General features: G+C 39.9%; 1 protein-coding gene across 2 annotated transcripts in view; it reads right to left on the reverse strand.

Moving 5' to 3' along the window:
- The window catches only part of map3k20 (mitogen-activated protein kinase kinase kinase 20), a 160,097-nt gene that overhangs the window by 45,540 nt on the left and 99,080 nt on the right, over positions 1 to 15,477 (reverse strand). The window contains exon 12 of one of the 2 annotated variants that reach the window (XM_008118121.3): positions 6,562 to 11,660. The exons of the other annotated variant lie outside the window; for it this stretch is intronic. Coding sequence (XP_008116328.2) covers positions 11,292 to 11,660 — 369 coding nt within the window. The 3' untranslated portion in view covers positions 6,562 to 11,291. Of the gene's footprint in view, positions 1 to 6,561; positions 11,661 to 15,477 lie in introns of those variants that run through there. 2 annotated transcript variants of the gene reach the window in all.

Genomic DNA, 15,477 nt, shown 5'->3' on the forward strand with positions numbered 1-15,477 from the left:
CTATCAACAGGACAATTGGGCTTCTCTGTTACCACTGTCTGAGTTTGCCTACAACAATGGAGTTCAAGCTTCTACAAAAGAAACGCCGTTCTTTGCAAACTACGGCTTCCATCCACGTTTCTTCCCCCCTGTCATTGAAACTTCAGAAGTTCCCGCAGCAGAGGATTGGCTGCAGGAACTCACAGCGGTGCAACAACTTTTGCTCCAGCAACTGGACCAAGCCAAGGAGGACTATAAACGCCACGCTGACAAACATCGCCAGTCGGGCCCCGAAATCAAGGTAGGAGATCGGGTTTTCCTGTCCACTCGCTTTTTGCCCTCCCACCGCCCTTGCCGGAAGTTAGATGCCCGTTTCATTGGCCCCTATCCAGTGGTGGCGCAATTAAACCCCGTGACTTTCAAACTCCAACTTCCGCGTTCAATGCGCATTCACCCAGTGTTTCACCGTTCCCTGCTCCTTCCGGCGGATGGTGTGCGACCTGATACAGACCAACCGGCCCCCCCTCCTGTTTTGATGGATGGGGAGGAGGAGTTCGAGGTTGAGGACATTTTGGATTCTCGCTTTCACCGCCGCCGCCTACAATATCTCATTGACTGGGTGGGTTTTGGCCCTGAGGACCGCTCTTGGGAAGACGCCTCCACAGTCCATGCTCCTGATCTAACCCGTCGCTTTCATCAGACCTATCCCACCAAACCGCGACCTCGCGCCTCGGGGAGAGGGCCCCAGTTTGGGAGGGGCCTTGAGGAGGGGGATAGTGTGATGACCCATGGGCCTTGTAGTCCTGCTCAGGACATTGTAATTTCTGACGAAGATGAAAACTTGGGTTTTTTACCTTCCCAGTCTGAACTGGATTCCTCTCAGCCAGATCTTTCCCAGGCAGATCTGGGAACCTTGCACCTGCAGGAAAGTTGTCTCCCAGAAGTATGTCAAACAAGCCCAGAGTCTACTTCTCCCGTGTTCTTGCGCCGGGAGTTTTGTAAACAACAGAGAAGTTTGGAATCAGCTTCGCGCAGGAGTGCGAGGATTGCAGCTAAGAATGTGGCCAATTAAGACTGCTTCTCGTGAGAATCTTTGGGGAGTCTCACATCTGGTCTCAGGTTTTAGCTTTCGGTTCTGTTTCCCAGAGAACTGCTTCGGCGGGAAAGTTAGACTCTATTTAGGTGTTTTGCCCGCGTAGTAACTTCGCGGAGTCAATTCGTCAGCCTACGGAGCGAGTTGTGTCTGGACAGCGCGCTCCGATTCAAGCCTCGCTCCTGCTCAAGCCTTGCCTTGCTATCCAGCCTTCGCCTTGCTTCCCAGCCTTTGTTTATCTACGGACCTTGCCTTGTTTCCCAGGATCAATCCTTGCCTTGTTTCACGGATTTTACCAAGTTATTCCACGGACCTTGTTCTTGTTCTTAGTTACCTTGTTCCACGTTCAAGCCTTGTTTCAAGTATCAAGTTATTTCCTAGCCACGCTCAAGTTTCATGGACTAAAGGACCTTGTCATCTCCCCTCACTTTGCTTGGCAAAGTGAGTGTTTCGGTTATTGGATTACAACTTTGGACCTTAATATTTCTTATTTGACATTGCTTTTTTGGACTAATTCTGACCTTTCCTGAAAGGTCTAATTCTGGACTATTTTCTACACTTGTTTTTATTAACTTTATATATTCCTTCAATAAAGATATTAGATAGATTCTGGCCTCTGTGTATGGTTATTGGTGCTCTGCAGCCTGGGTCGTGACACTACCTGTCATTGCTGAAATTCCAAAAAGTAATGGCCAAACATTCATTTTAAGAAAACCATGCTGCTTCACATAATGTCATTCGGGAAGTACATGTCTTACCTGGGAGAACCTTAGTATTTTGGGGAGAGAGAAAGTTCCCAACCAAAGCATGTCCTGTATACTTAGTTTTACTATGGAAACAATGCATAAATAAAAATGGGGTTTTCCCTGCCCAACCCCAACAAAGAGCAAAACTAGGAACTTTGCTTGAAAACATTTCCCAAAGCAGCCCAGTGATAGCTGAGTATGCTCAATAGCCTCCATTGGTTATGATATCTCAAGCATCAGTTGGAAAGGGCAAGATGGTGTGAAGCCATGGGTAAGGCGGGTGGGATCGCTTGCTTGAATGGCTAAGAGCTTACAGGATCTTGGGGGGAGGAGCTGAGTGGCTGTCTGGGTAAAACACCTGAAGAGGAACAGCAGACTGAAAAGAATCAGTATGTTGTAGGCCTGCTACTTATTAGGATTAGTCATAGTTTCATTCAGGCTAGAGCAGTGTTTCTCAACCTGCGGTCCCCAGATGTTTTTGGCCTACAACACCCAGAAATGCCAGTTTACCAGCTGTTAGGATTTCTGGGAGTTGAAGGCCAAAAACATCTGGGGACCCCAGGTTGAGGACCACTGGTCTAGAGGACAATCCCCATGTAACTAACTAAACGCTGTGCCACAACCTTTTCTTTGCAATACAATGATGAAGGGAAATCAAATTGAATGGTTTGATGCCATACATCAATAGGGTCCCAACTCAAATGCATTGGAAGACTAAAATTTCTCATCTATCAAATAAAGGTCAGGGCCATAAGTGTGATTGTCCCCATCCACACCCCTAATTCATTTGCACCTGAACTCACCACTATTTACAGTTTTGCCTCTCATAGTTCACCTTTTTAAATCACTCTTACGGTGTTTTTCCAAATGAAAGGTGGAACCAACATTTTAAGAACAAACTAATATTTGTATGAGTTAGCTATTGCAACACACTCAGTGCAAAAAATCGGTCTCAAAGCCTTGGCTAATGTAGAATAATATTACTGAACATTTTAATGAGACAAAGAACATTTTGATAATGTACAATACTAAAAGACAAGGGAGTTAAGGATGGATGGGAGTTTTCAAAAGTGAAATACTCAAGGTGCAAATGCAAACAGTGCCAACAAAGAATAAAAATAAGACAAGTGCAAAGAAGCCAGAATGGATGTCCAAAGAACTTCTAACTGGTCTAAGACTCAAAAAAGACATGCACAAGAAGTGGAAAAAGGGAGAAATCACCAAAGGAGAATTCAAACCAATAGCCAACTTCTGTAGGGAAAAGGTTTGCAGGGATAAAGCGGAAAATGAACTCAGGCTTACCAGAAACATTAAAAACAATAAAAAGTGCTTCTTTGCTTATGTCAGTAGGAAAAGGAAGAACAAAGAGGCGATAGGGCCTCTGTGAAGAGAAGATGGGGAAATTCTGACAGGGGATAGGGAAAAGGCAGAACTATTTAATGCCTTCTTTGCCTCAGTCTTCTCACAAAAAGAAAGCCAGCCTCAGCAACATGGAGTGGACGAAGGAAATTGTTGGGGGAAATCCAACCCCAAATAGGGAAACAAGTCGTCCAGGAATATCTGGCCGCTCTAAATGAATTCAAGTCTCCAGGGCTGGATCAACTACTCCCAAGAGTTTTGAAGGAACTAGTGGAAGTTATTTCGGAACCACTAGCAATAATTGTTGAGAGTTCTTGGAGAACGGGAGAAGTCCCAGCAGATTGGAGGAGGGCAAATGTGGTCCCTATCTTCAAGAAGGGAAAAAAGGACGACCCAAACAATTACCATCCGGTCAGCTTCACGTCAATACCAGGCAAGATTCTGGAAAAGATAATTAAGGAAGTGGTCTGCAAACATTTAGAAACAAATGCAGTCATTGCTAATAGTCAACACCGATTTATCAAAAACAAATCAAGCCAGACTAATCTGATCACTTTTTTCGATAGTGTTACAAGCTGGGTAGATGTGGGGAACGCTGTGGATGTAGCGTATCTGGATGTCAGTAAGGCCTTCGACAAGGTCCCCCATGACTTTCTGGCAAACAAGCTAGTCAAATGTGGGCTAGGCAAAACTAAGGTTAGGTGGATCTGTAATTGGTTAAGCGAACGAACCCAATTCATCCTGGAAAAAAGTCACAAATGGAGTGCCGCTGGGTTCCGTCCTGGGCCCGGTTCTGTTCAACATCTTTATTAACGACTTAGATGAAGAGTTAGAAGGCACGATCATCAAGTTTGTAGACGACACTAAATTGGGAGGGATAGCCAACACTCCAGAAGACAGGAGCAGAATTCAAAACGATCCTAACAGACTAGAGAGATGGGCCGAAACCAAAAAAAAAATGAAGTTCAACAGGGACAAATTCAAGATACTCCACTTAGGCAGAAAAAATTAAATGCAAGGTTACAGAATGGGGGACGCCTGGCTCGACAGCAGTACGTGTGAAAAAGATCTTGGAGTCCTCGTAGACAACAAGTTAAACATGAGCCAACAACGTGATGTGGTGGCGAAAAAAGCCAATGAGATGTTGGCCTGCATAAATAGGTGTATAGCGTCTAGATCCAGGGAAGTCATGCTACCCCTCTATTTTGCCTTGGTCAGACCACACCTGGAATACTGTGCCCAATTCTGGGCACAGTTGACAAGCTGGAAAGCGTCCAGAGGAGGGTGACTAAAATGACTAAGGGTCTGGAGAACAAGCCCTATGAGGAGCGGCTTAAAGAGCTGGTCATGTTTAGCCTGCAAAAGAGAAGGCTGAGAGGAGACTTGATGAGAGTCGTGTACAAATATGTGAGGGGAAGTCATAGGGAGGAGGGAGCAAGCTTGTTTTGTGCTGCCCTGGAGACTAGAACGCAGAACAATGGCTTCAAACTACAGGAAAGGAGATTCCACCTGAACATCAGGAAGAACTTCCTCACTGTGAGAACTGTTTGGCAGTGGAACTCTCTCCCCCGGAGGAAAGGCTTCTTTGGAGGCTTTTAAGCAGAGGCTGGATGGCCATCTGTCAGGGGGTTTTGAATGAGATTTTCCTGCTTCTTGCAGGTTGTTGGACTGGATGGCCTGTGAGGTCTCTTCCAACTCTGATTCTATTATTCTATGACTCTATATTGTGTGGAATCTGTCTATTTAGAGGAAATGCAGCAGGTGGCACCCTTGCATTCTAGATTGGGTTCCAAAGCCTCTGGAACTTCAGCATGTTTTAGACTTGAGCTTGCAGGGTGTCCAACTAGCATGGCCAAGGGTGGGTAAAAGATTAAATACCATAGCAAAAAAAAAATCATTCCTTGATGGTACAGTACAGAACTTGTCTACTACTTAATGAAAATAATAATTGGTGAAAATGAAAGAATTTCAAGCATTCCTTTTTAGGGCTTCTATTTTTGGTCTTAATGAACAAATAAATCAAATTATCTCACTGTATCAGCCCTGGTTAGTATTTGGATTGGGCACTGCCAATCTATGCTAGATGGGGTAGGCTATACTTCAGTGGCAAAATTACTTCTAATTTCCATTGTCTAAGAAAACCTTATGGGATTCATGGAGTTGCCATAAGTTGACAAGCAACTTGAAGGCACATACAAACACATCATAAAATCTAAAATTTACAGTCTATGCCATATAAAACTGATTTTGCAAGTTCTCAGTTAGGGCACAGACATTCCTTAAGATTCGAAAAGATGGAGATGAACCTCTATGATCTCTCCTGAGCCCAAAGCCACAAGAGCAATGTCTTGTTTTCTGTCCTAGACTGGTTTGCCAGTCCCCTTTACTCAGGACTCTAGAGGAGTCTTCACCCTCTGGTAGGTAGGGGGCAGCAGAACCTAAACTTTCACCTTCAGCAACTGATGGAAAAAAATGTTGGCCAGAATCCTGTATTAGCTTATAATTAATTAAGTAGTTAACTAAGAAACCTTTCCTGACCAGGCCCTTCCAACCCTACTGAAAACATCATTCAACTCTATTCTGATTGTTGGTAGAATGGCTGTCTTCTCCCCATGCAGCTGATGTCCAGTGAAGGAGGGTGGAAAGCAATAATGCCAAACAGTGGCAATACCAAACTTGTCTAAATACTGATAATGATTACGAAACAGTTACAGTTGTGACTTTTGAGTTCACATTCACTACTTAATCATGATTTTGACATCATGCCCATGATTGTAACTCATTCCCAATCTACTTTATCAGGCTTCAGTTTCATGGGAAGAGCAGGGGGCATTCTGCTAATGAACTAGGCATGGCAAATGGTGCTTCTGTGTTTCTGTCGAATTTGAGGAAAGGGGAGATTGGGTTAGAAGTTACCTAGTTAAGTACTTAATTAATATCTATTTTGTAGTCTGAGACTATTTATAAAATGGACCATTCCAACCTGTCTTACAAAATATAATCGGGTAAATTTGTTTGTTTAAAATAGTTTTCCAAAAAAGGAGATAATTGTGATACTTTGCTCAGATATAAATTAGTATACAGCACAACCCATGTGACCATGGGACTAGCCAGTGGTATGGTATCATGGATGTGACAGTTCAACTGTCCTAGAGGACACGGGATAGCTTCCCGATAATAAATTATATATATAAGGGGAGGAGAGATGTTCTGCTAGTAAAAGGAGAGGTACCAGTTTCTTCTCCAACTTTAATGAAATATTGACTCTTCCAAGGAAATTCCCTGGGAGATGAGATGGATACAGTAGCACCAGCTACTTGCCATAGGTTCCGAAACGCAGTCCAAATAATAACAGATGATGCAAACATACCATTAAGACTCTCATTTAAACACTTCACATTTTTATTCATAAGTACAGATTTTCTTTTTCCCCTTTTTAACTGTTAAAATATTTAATGCAAAATCAAAAATGGAAACAAACAGAAGAAAAAGTAAACACTTCACAAGTAAGATTTATGACACCAACCAGGGGTTGGAGGGGGAATCCCTTACATTGCAAGATGTTCTGTTAATAACTAGAAAAGCAAATCCATTATATGGACAAAGCAAGATATCACATGATTAAATATTGTAATGAAAAAGAAAAAGGAATTAACTACAAAAAATCGTGCCATGCAAGTAAAACATTTCACATTCCATACAAATTAGATATTCTGTTTACACACCGCAGTAGTTTGGGCACAAGAGTTCACGTGGCACAGCAGTTTTTAGAAAATCAAGTTTGAACTTCTCTAAACACTGTGAAAATACTTTCCATTTACATTTCCAGACATGTCTAAAATACAAATAATACTGTTTCCTTATTAACCAATATAAAACATTTAAACAGTGCAAAAGCAAAAGCAAAAAAAGTAGTATACAATATCATTCTCCAATGGTGGCATTATCTATTTCTAAAACATGCTTCTACAGTTTGCCTCTGTGATATTATTCTTCATTTATCAAAAAAGTTCTAGGTAAGTTTTGCAAGTAATTATTAAGTTAAAATTTTAAAGGTACAATTAAGGCACTTTCTTCACCCATTTCTAAGAGTAGAGTAGGTCTTAGGAACTGCAAGCTATGGTTGCCACGCCCTACTCAATAGTTTCAGCAATACTGAAGTTGGAAAAAGGTGACCAATCCACTGGTCAAGTGTGAGTGTCCAAGTTGCAAGTTCTGCTACACTGTACAAATGTTTTAGAAAGGAGTTGTTGAAGTAGCAAAAGTCTGTGGACCTGCACATTCTTTAAGCTATGGTGGTATCTAAGGCTGACACATCCTAGCCTTCTACATCTTCTACATTTGGTATTGTGGAAGATGTGCTGGTTTGATGGTCAAGAATGCTACTTTGCTCCAAGTGATGGCATACATATAGTTCACATGGTATAAATAGAACCTAGAATTTATATAAAATTCAGATTTTTCACTTACTCCAAAGCATAACTTACAAAAATATCTATTGTTTTCCCTGGGCAACGTATGATTTCTGATCAAACCATATGTTCCTTTACAACTTCAAAACTATGGGTGGAATCCAAAGACAGACTTCCCCTGGCAAAACTACATCTCTCAATGAAATGGGAAATGCAGCTAAACAGAACTTGCAGAGTGGAACCCAGCTCCACAAAATCCACTCACACAATGCAAGTTCTTTCACTGCAGGTGCCTGCATATCCTCAAAATCTGTAGAAGTGAGAACCACTAATACTACTAGTGGTACTATTACTATCACCACCACTTTTCTGACCATATTTCTAAGAGATATAAAGACTGCAGGAGGGAAAAGAGAATGTTGCAGTGTTTTTATGTCAATGATTTCCACCACATATGTTCTATTTGACATTGTCAATGGAGAGGCAAACTAATAATGAATGTATCAAATACAATGATGACTCTACTAAATCTGTGTGCCTTAAAAACAATTGTTTGTATACCCATGCTTAGAAAGATTTGGTGTCATGTGAATGCAGAATTTAGTAATATGGTTCTTTGTACTTTGGTTTCTCTAATGAGACCTTTCAGGCACTGCACTTTAGTAGTGTATAAATATTTAACTGAGAATACACAGCACTATAGCAAAACTTCATACAGTACATAAGTAGATATTATTATGCCAAGAATTTCAGATCTGAATTTTCTAAAAGCTACTAACATCTTTGGGTGTTTACAGCACAGATTAACCTAGAAAATAAGCACACTAAATTCTCAGAAAGTGTTTGACATTATTGGAGGTATGGTACAACAGAAATGGAAGTTTATTGTAATCAGAAATACCATATATACTCATGTACAAGTTGACTTCATGTATAAGTTGAGAACAGGTTTTAGGGCCAAAATTATGAATTTTGATACGACCCCTAGATAGATCAGGTGTCAGGCTGTAGAGGGGAAAGGCACTAATGCTGTCCCAGGAGACCAGCTGCCGCTCGCTCGCCAATGCAGGTGCAGAGAGTAGAGTGAGCTGGTGCTTCTTTTAGGTTCTCCTGGGATACACTAAGCTCTCACTTTTTGCCTTTCTACTCAGAGAGTGGAATTGTTCCTTTTTTTCCTAAGAGTTAAAGTACAGTACTCACATTGATTCATGGATAAATCAACCCAGATTTTTAGGATTGATTTTTTGACTAAAAGTTCTAGACGTATGCATGAGTATATAGGGCACTTGGTTTTAGATTTAAGGCTGCAATTGTATGTATATTTAACTTAAAAGTAAAGTTCACTGAACACAATAGGGCTTAACTTTTTGCATCCGTAAAGTTGGGCTGCAGGATGGGATATTCCCAAAATGTGTGTGTATGTGTCAGATACCTAGTTACATGCAAATGTGTTATTACAGTCTGGTAACCCAGTAAATTGATACATGTAATTAATAATAAAAAATAATATTCCACACTAATATCCAGCATTTACTATAGAGAGAGGGAGCACACAGAATATCATTCTGGAAATTTTTTTTTTAACGTATCAACTACCTATTTCAATTGCCTGGGTTACCAAAGTGTAATATTACATTTACTTGGAACGCACTACTTCCTAGAGATCCCTATGTCCAAGTTGAGCCTCTCTATGTGTGTGTGCATGTGCACTTACTAAAACACTTTCACAAATAATACAGTTTTGTTTTCAGAACTTGACTGGAATTCTTGAGTTTGGGATACTGAGTATAAATTGATTTCATTAAATTATATTGCTAAAGTGATCCAGGAAAGCTACATTTCTACATAACTATACACATAAAAGTCTATGGAACAATGACACTGATAAATGTTTTCTTCCCGAGTGACACACTTCGATAAATATTACTGGTGCAATTGTTAGTGCATACATAGTAGCACCTATGAATATCTTTTTTGTCAGTTATCTTGTACTCCTCACTTCCTCCAAAACCACAGACAACTTTTTTGAAGATACAAAATCTCATACAGCACTAATATTTTAAGAGCAATGATACAGAGGCACAGCTCAGTTTCTATGAATGTTTACTCAGAGAAAAATGAACTTCAAACTTAAGATGGAATTTGTTGTTTGTTTGCTCTTGGTTGTTGTTTTTTTGTTCTTGGCATTGAATATTTGCTATTTTTGTTATACTTTGGAAACCGCCCTAAGTCCCTTCAGGGAGAGAGGGCGGGTTATAAATAAAGTATTACTATTATTATTAGGATTATTATTAATCCCTCAGAGTGCCACAGGAATTGCTCTGCAGTGAATGTGTACAGGATTTCAACCTAAGTGTAAGAGCTTGGATCCATGGAGTACTCTTCAGTCCTTTTCAACCTTACATCACAGGTCACTCCCAAATGTTTTGAGTATCATTGTTAGGGATATGGATGGGGTACTACAGGGATGAGGAGGTAGGCGAATATCTTTAGAATGTATTTTCTTCCAAACTGAGTTTTCTTTTAAAAATTTACAAGCACAAATACAGATTTACAGCTACAAAATATGTTACAAAAATCAGAAAACAAAATTAATGCTCACATTTTCCTTTCTGGTCTCTTAATGTGTTCTTTTTTAAAAAAGCAGCCCACACAGAAAACTCAGGGTCTGGGAGCGTTCATTATACAGTTGTGGTTCTACAATCCTGTACTCCAAAGATAGTCTAATTCAGACATTGATCAAACTGAGCTCTTAGAGGTTAGACATGAACACAGCTTTCTGAGAAGCACCCTGGAATTTTCTACTGTAACAGTAGCAGAACATGAAGAATTCAACATTCTTTGAGGTTTTGTTTCAGAACTACACTTATCTGATGTATCAATTTTATTTTTCATAGTATTTAAAATTTTGATTTTCAAAACAGCAAACAGTTTGGGCTTCCTATGGAACATTTAAAAACAAGGTACTCTAAATATTTCCAAAACCAAACTGTTCTAATATGCCCTTGAGCAAAAACATATTGATGCTATGGACCACAACAGACTGGCTCTAGTGAAGATATGGGGAAAAAATATCCATAGTGGTTCTCAACCTGTGGGTCCCCAGGTGTTTTGGCCAGTTTACCAGCTGTTAGGATTTCTGAGAGTTGAAGGCCAAAACGTCTGGGGACCCACAGACTGAAAACCACTGATCTAGATAGTTTTGCATATCTATGTATTTTATTGTATTCTTACATGCAGGGAATGGGCTTGCCTGTAAGTGGAGCACAGTTTTCCCAAAATCATAAAAGATTGTGCTAGAATCACACATAATTTTTAAACCACAGATTAATAAATTATGCTGACATAATTTGCCAACAATTTAAAGTGAATTAAAATACTACTAACTAGCAAGGCTGGCATTTTCCAAATACTCTTGAGCTATAAATCTTTTTGTATTCAACCAAGTAATGTTGCCACACAGAATGAAAATGCCCTTTTTAAAGGCTCAAAGACATTCTATTTAAAATTTTAAATAAATGATTTGTTTGGGTAAAGATAAATAACACACAAGCAATAGAATCGGACTAGAAATTGAACTACTGTTTTTAGAGTTACTTTAAATCAAACTTGTAGGATTCTTTCTTTGCTGAAAATTGTTCTCTCCCCCCCCCCTTTTGTTTCAGATGCCACGTTAAGAGTTCTTACTCCTTCCATTCACTGCTAATCACTGTCACTGTCATCATCAAAATCAATATCAACATCGGTATCATCATCAGACAAGTTGAATTCCTGGAACCCCAGCGCCAGGTTGACCTTCTTCCCTTTTCTCATAGAGGTGGTTTTGGAAGAATTCTTTTTGGCTTGCATATTTATCTGCATCCCAGAATGCAGGACGGACCCTGCTTCGTTCATAGAGAAGACATCCTGAAAGCCCTTCATCATCAAGGCCTTCAGGCTTTGGTTCATGTCAGCCACCTCCCCGTTACTTGTTGCTGTGATCTGACATGACATCTCTGCACTCTTTGATTCCTCTGTTTTAGATTCAAAGTAAGACTCCTCAGACATTCTTGCAGCAAAAGGGAAGCAAAACTAGTGGAAAGGGGAAAGGAAGGACAGAGAGGGAAAATGGAAAGTTAGAACCAATTAAAATCCCAGCAAAAGATACCACCAGATTAGTTTGCAATAAACAGAAAGCAAATTATTGGTGAATCTTAACTTTAAAAAGCCAAGTTAGATTTTTTTTTTCATGAAAAGGCAGTTGTTTATTTTTAAATCATAAAGATAGCACAGACACTGCCAATGAATATGCAAAGCACCACAGACAAGCTCAGGTTTTATGCTAAAAATTTACATTTCTCATCCTCTCCACACACACACACACACACTATAATGAACCATTTTTCTGAGAAACTCCTTGACATGGCCATATAGTGGTTGGGGAAGGGTGGAGAAGGGAGTCAAAGAGTGTCCATCTATGTTTCACAACCAGATAAAGGCATCCTACAGGACTTTGCAGGGGTTCTCTGGGTGTCATAGTTGCTCAACTACTGGAACACAGCTGGATGCTTCTCAATCAACTCTACTCACCTGGAACTACTGTATGGAGCAGGCATGGGCAAACCTCGGTCCTCCAGGTGTTTTGGATTTCAACACCCAGAAATCCCAGCCACCGGGAGGACTCAAATATTCCCATGCCCAAAGATTAGGAAGTTGTTGTGCAAAGAAGGTAGTGAACACCACAACTATAAAAAGGCATATAATTATGTATAGGGACTAATGCCCACATAGGTCACCAACAGCACATTTCCTGGAAAATGGGAACTAGCTGATAGTTAAACATAGCTTTTCTGATCATGTACACATACCTCCTTAGGAGGATTCCTCCAGTCTCTCCTCCAGCATTACAACAACATAATTCTGGTTAACATTTCACTGTCCAATATAAGGGGCAGAGCAAATAGACTCAAATTAGAAGAAAAAAGAGTCCTTCGGAGGGGAGGGGAGGTTGTGGCCCACTGGGGGTGTTTGGGGGATAAATTAGCTCCAATCCAAGGCTATATACAAAGAAAGCTTTGCCTGTTACAATCTAACCTAACTAACACCAACTTTTACATACCATCACTTTTGTGTGGAAGGGGAATGACACTCTGAAAAGTTGGTAAACCTTTCGACTCCATGGAATTTAGTTCATGAAATGTAGGGAAGCAATATAACTCACTCAAAACTCATTTATACCCCACAGTTAGAGTGATGTTATCTCACTCTGCCATGGGCCATGGTTCCATCTTGTGTCCTTTGTTGATTCTGTGAAGCAGAACAATAGTAGTTAAAGCAGAATCATACCACTATAATTGTGTGATGTAGATGGGTCCCTGGTATGGTATCAGTATGGTTTAAAGCTGCAAGACAACGGGCCATGGATATGAGATTACAGATGTAATCCAAATAAGTGTTCAGCATAAATGTTTTTGAACAAGAGGTTTCAGAATCAGAGCCTATATCCAAATTCACACTTACTAAGGGCACCCCAATGCCATCAAATGAAGTTTGCTACATTCAGCAAGCCAAATGTTTGTGATAGAATTTACCACCTAGTTTGGGTTGTTAACATATAAGGGTACAAATTGTACGTGTATATGTGTTTGCAATGTAATGTGAAAAATTTGCCAGGAAAAACAATCCACACGGCTGCTTCACATGAGTTGCTGCTACACTAAGAACCCTGCAGTTGCATTATAAGTAGCCACTATTTGCATGTGTGAATCAGAACTAAGAGGGAAGAGTTTCCATAATATAGTCATAAAACCGCTCAATTTGTCCTCCTTTCAATTCCATGTAAATGTCACCATAACATTTGACAATGACAAAGCAGGTGCTCTGCAGCTGCTGCTTAGCCCCCATAAACTTGAAAACTCTTCTGCTTAGCATGTGTCTCCATCTGCTTCCAATTCCTCACATAAGTTCTATGCACCAGTTCTTGCATATTAATTAAGTCTTCCTCTCTCTCTCTCTCTCTCTCTCTCTCTCTCTCTCTCTCTCTCTCTCTCTCTCTCTCCCCCCAGACAGTTTGTTGCCCAAACTGACAGGAAGCTCAGGTCCACAGATAAAATTACAGGGCTACATTTGAAACGAAGGATATTTCTGCTGAAGGAAAAGTACCATTGTATTACAGACTTTCCCTCAATGTAGTGGCACCCTGGTTGCTACTATAACCAAAAGCAAAGCAATGCTACGGATCACTTTTGTTATTCTTGTACTTGCATTCATATTTCTACCATGCCCAAATAATATCCAGCTGTGCCCACACATGATTGGAGAATAGTGCCCAGGCTTAATTCTGTAAATGAGAGGCACTGAAAGCATTTATCTCAAATCATGAAATCATGGAGGGGAAATGGATGGGATCAGGGAAAGACCTTCCTGTTCTTCACATATTTCATGGCTAAGGCTAGCACTGAAAACCAGTCCCCAGTTCCAGCTCTAGTAAACTCCGTAGTGGATTAATATTCACATTTTGGCATATATGTGAATATATGCCAGTTGTGAGGGAGCCTAAACTGCATTAGAACATGAGGGGAAACATACAGAAGCAAAAACTGTTGCTGTCGCAGGGCACTGAAAGAGCCCATGGTCCAAAGGATAAGGGAACTGTTTACCTTGGTACACTCCAACCCTGTCTGGATAGCAGTGCAAGAGAATCTTTTGCTAACCCTAAAGGAGCTTCTGTTGAAATTCAAATACAGTAGAGTTTCACTTATCCAACACTCGCTTATCCAACATTCTGGATTATCCAACGCATTTTTGTAGTCAATGTTTTCAATATGTCGTGATTTTTTGGTGCTAAATTCATAAATACAGTCATTACTATGTAGCATTACTGCATATTGAACTACTTTTTTTGTCAAATTTGTTGTATAACATGATGTTTTGGTGCTTAATTTGTAAAATCATAACCTAATTTGATGTTTAATAGGCTTCTCCTTAATCTCTCCTTATTATCCAACATATTCGCTTATCCAACGTTCTGCCGGTCCGTTTATGTTGGATAAGTGAGACTCTACTGTAGTCACTTTATAGATTGTGGGTTTTGCTGGGATCATAGGATGAAAAAAGTCTATTTCCAAAATAAAAACATGCACATTATGTGCACTATAGAAATAAATATATCTAGTCAGGCTTCATCGTACCTCCAGGATCAGAGACTGCATGCCCCTGTATGCCAGTTGTCAAGACTGTGCAAGATAGAAAATAAGGATATTTTGGGTATCATACTATTTGGCATTAAATACTGAATTAGAATAAGGCAGGAAACCAACATTTTCACTTATCAACAATAAGATGCCAGTATTAAATATAGGATGAAGGGAAGCAGAATGCTATTTGGATTATGGTGACATCTTGTTGCTAGTTGTGTTATTTTATTCTGGGTTATTTTAATAAAATAAATAATAAATGTTTATCAGCACTTGAAAAGGTTACTGAAAAACAGTTATGCTACCTGGACATTTTGTGATTTGTAACCCCAAAAGTAACATTCCCAAGAGCTGATGTTTTGGTGGTGGTGGTGGTGATTATTAAATTGACAGCTGAACCATTTGATAGTTTCAATAGTTTATGTATGTAATAGTAAATTCCAGGTTAGGTTTTTAGGGTGTGATCACAGCAGTAAACCTCTGTCCTGGCTATACTGACTGTGCATGAAAGGTAATATGCCAAAGGGAAAAAAATGAATAAAACCCCTGAAAATGGAAAACTTTTCTAAGCTCTGATCTCTACTGTATGTTTCTTTTTGAAGACACTAAGGACACAGAGAATCCCTTGCTCCATCCTTCTGAAAAATCATAGCCCTCATTTCAACTAACGGAATTGCTATAAAGGAACTCTCACTAAATGAAAGAAAAAATTG

The sequence above is a fragment of the Anolis carolinensis genome, chromosome 1, assembly GCF_035594765.1.
Source record: "Anolis carolinensis isolate JA03-04 chromosome 1, rAnoCar3.1.pri, whole genome shotgun sequence".
In the NCBI taxonomy this organism is placed as follows: Eukaryota; Metazoa; Chordata; class Lepidosauria; order Squamata; family Dactyloidae; genus Anolis; species Anolis carolinensis.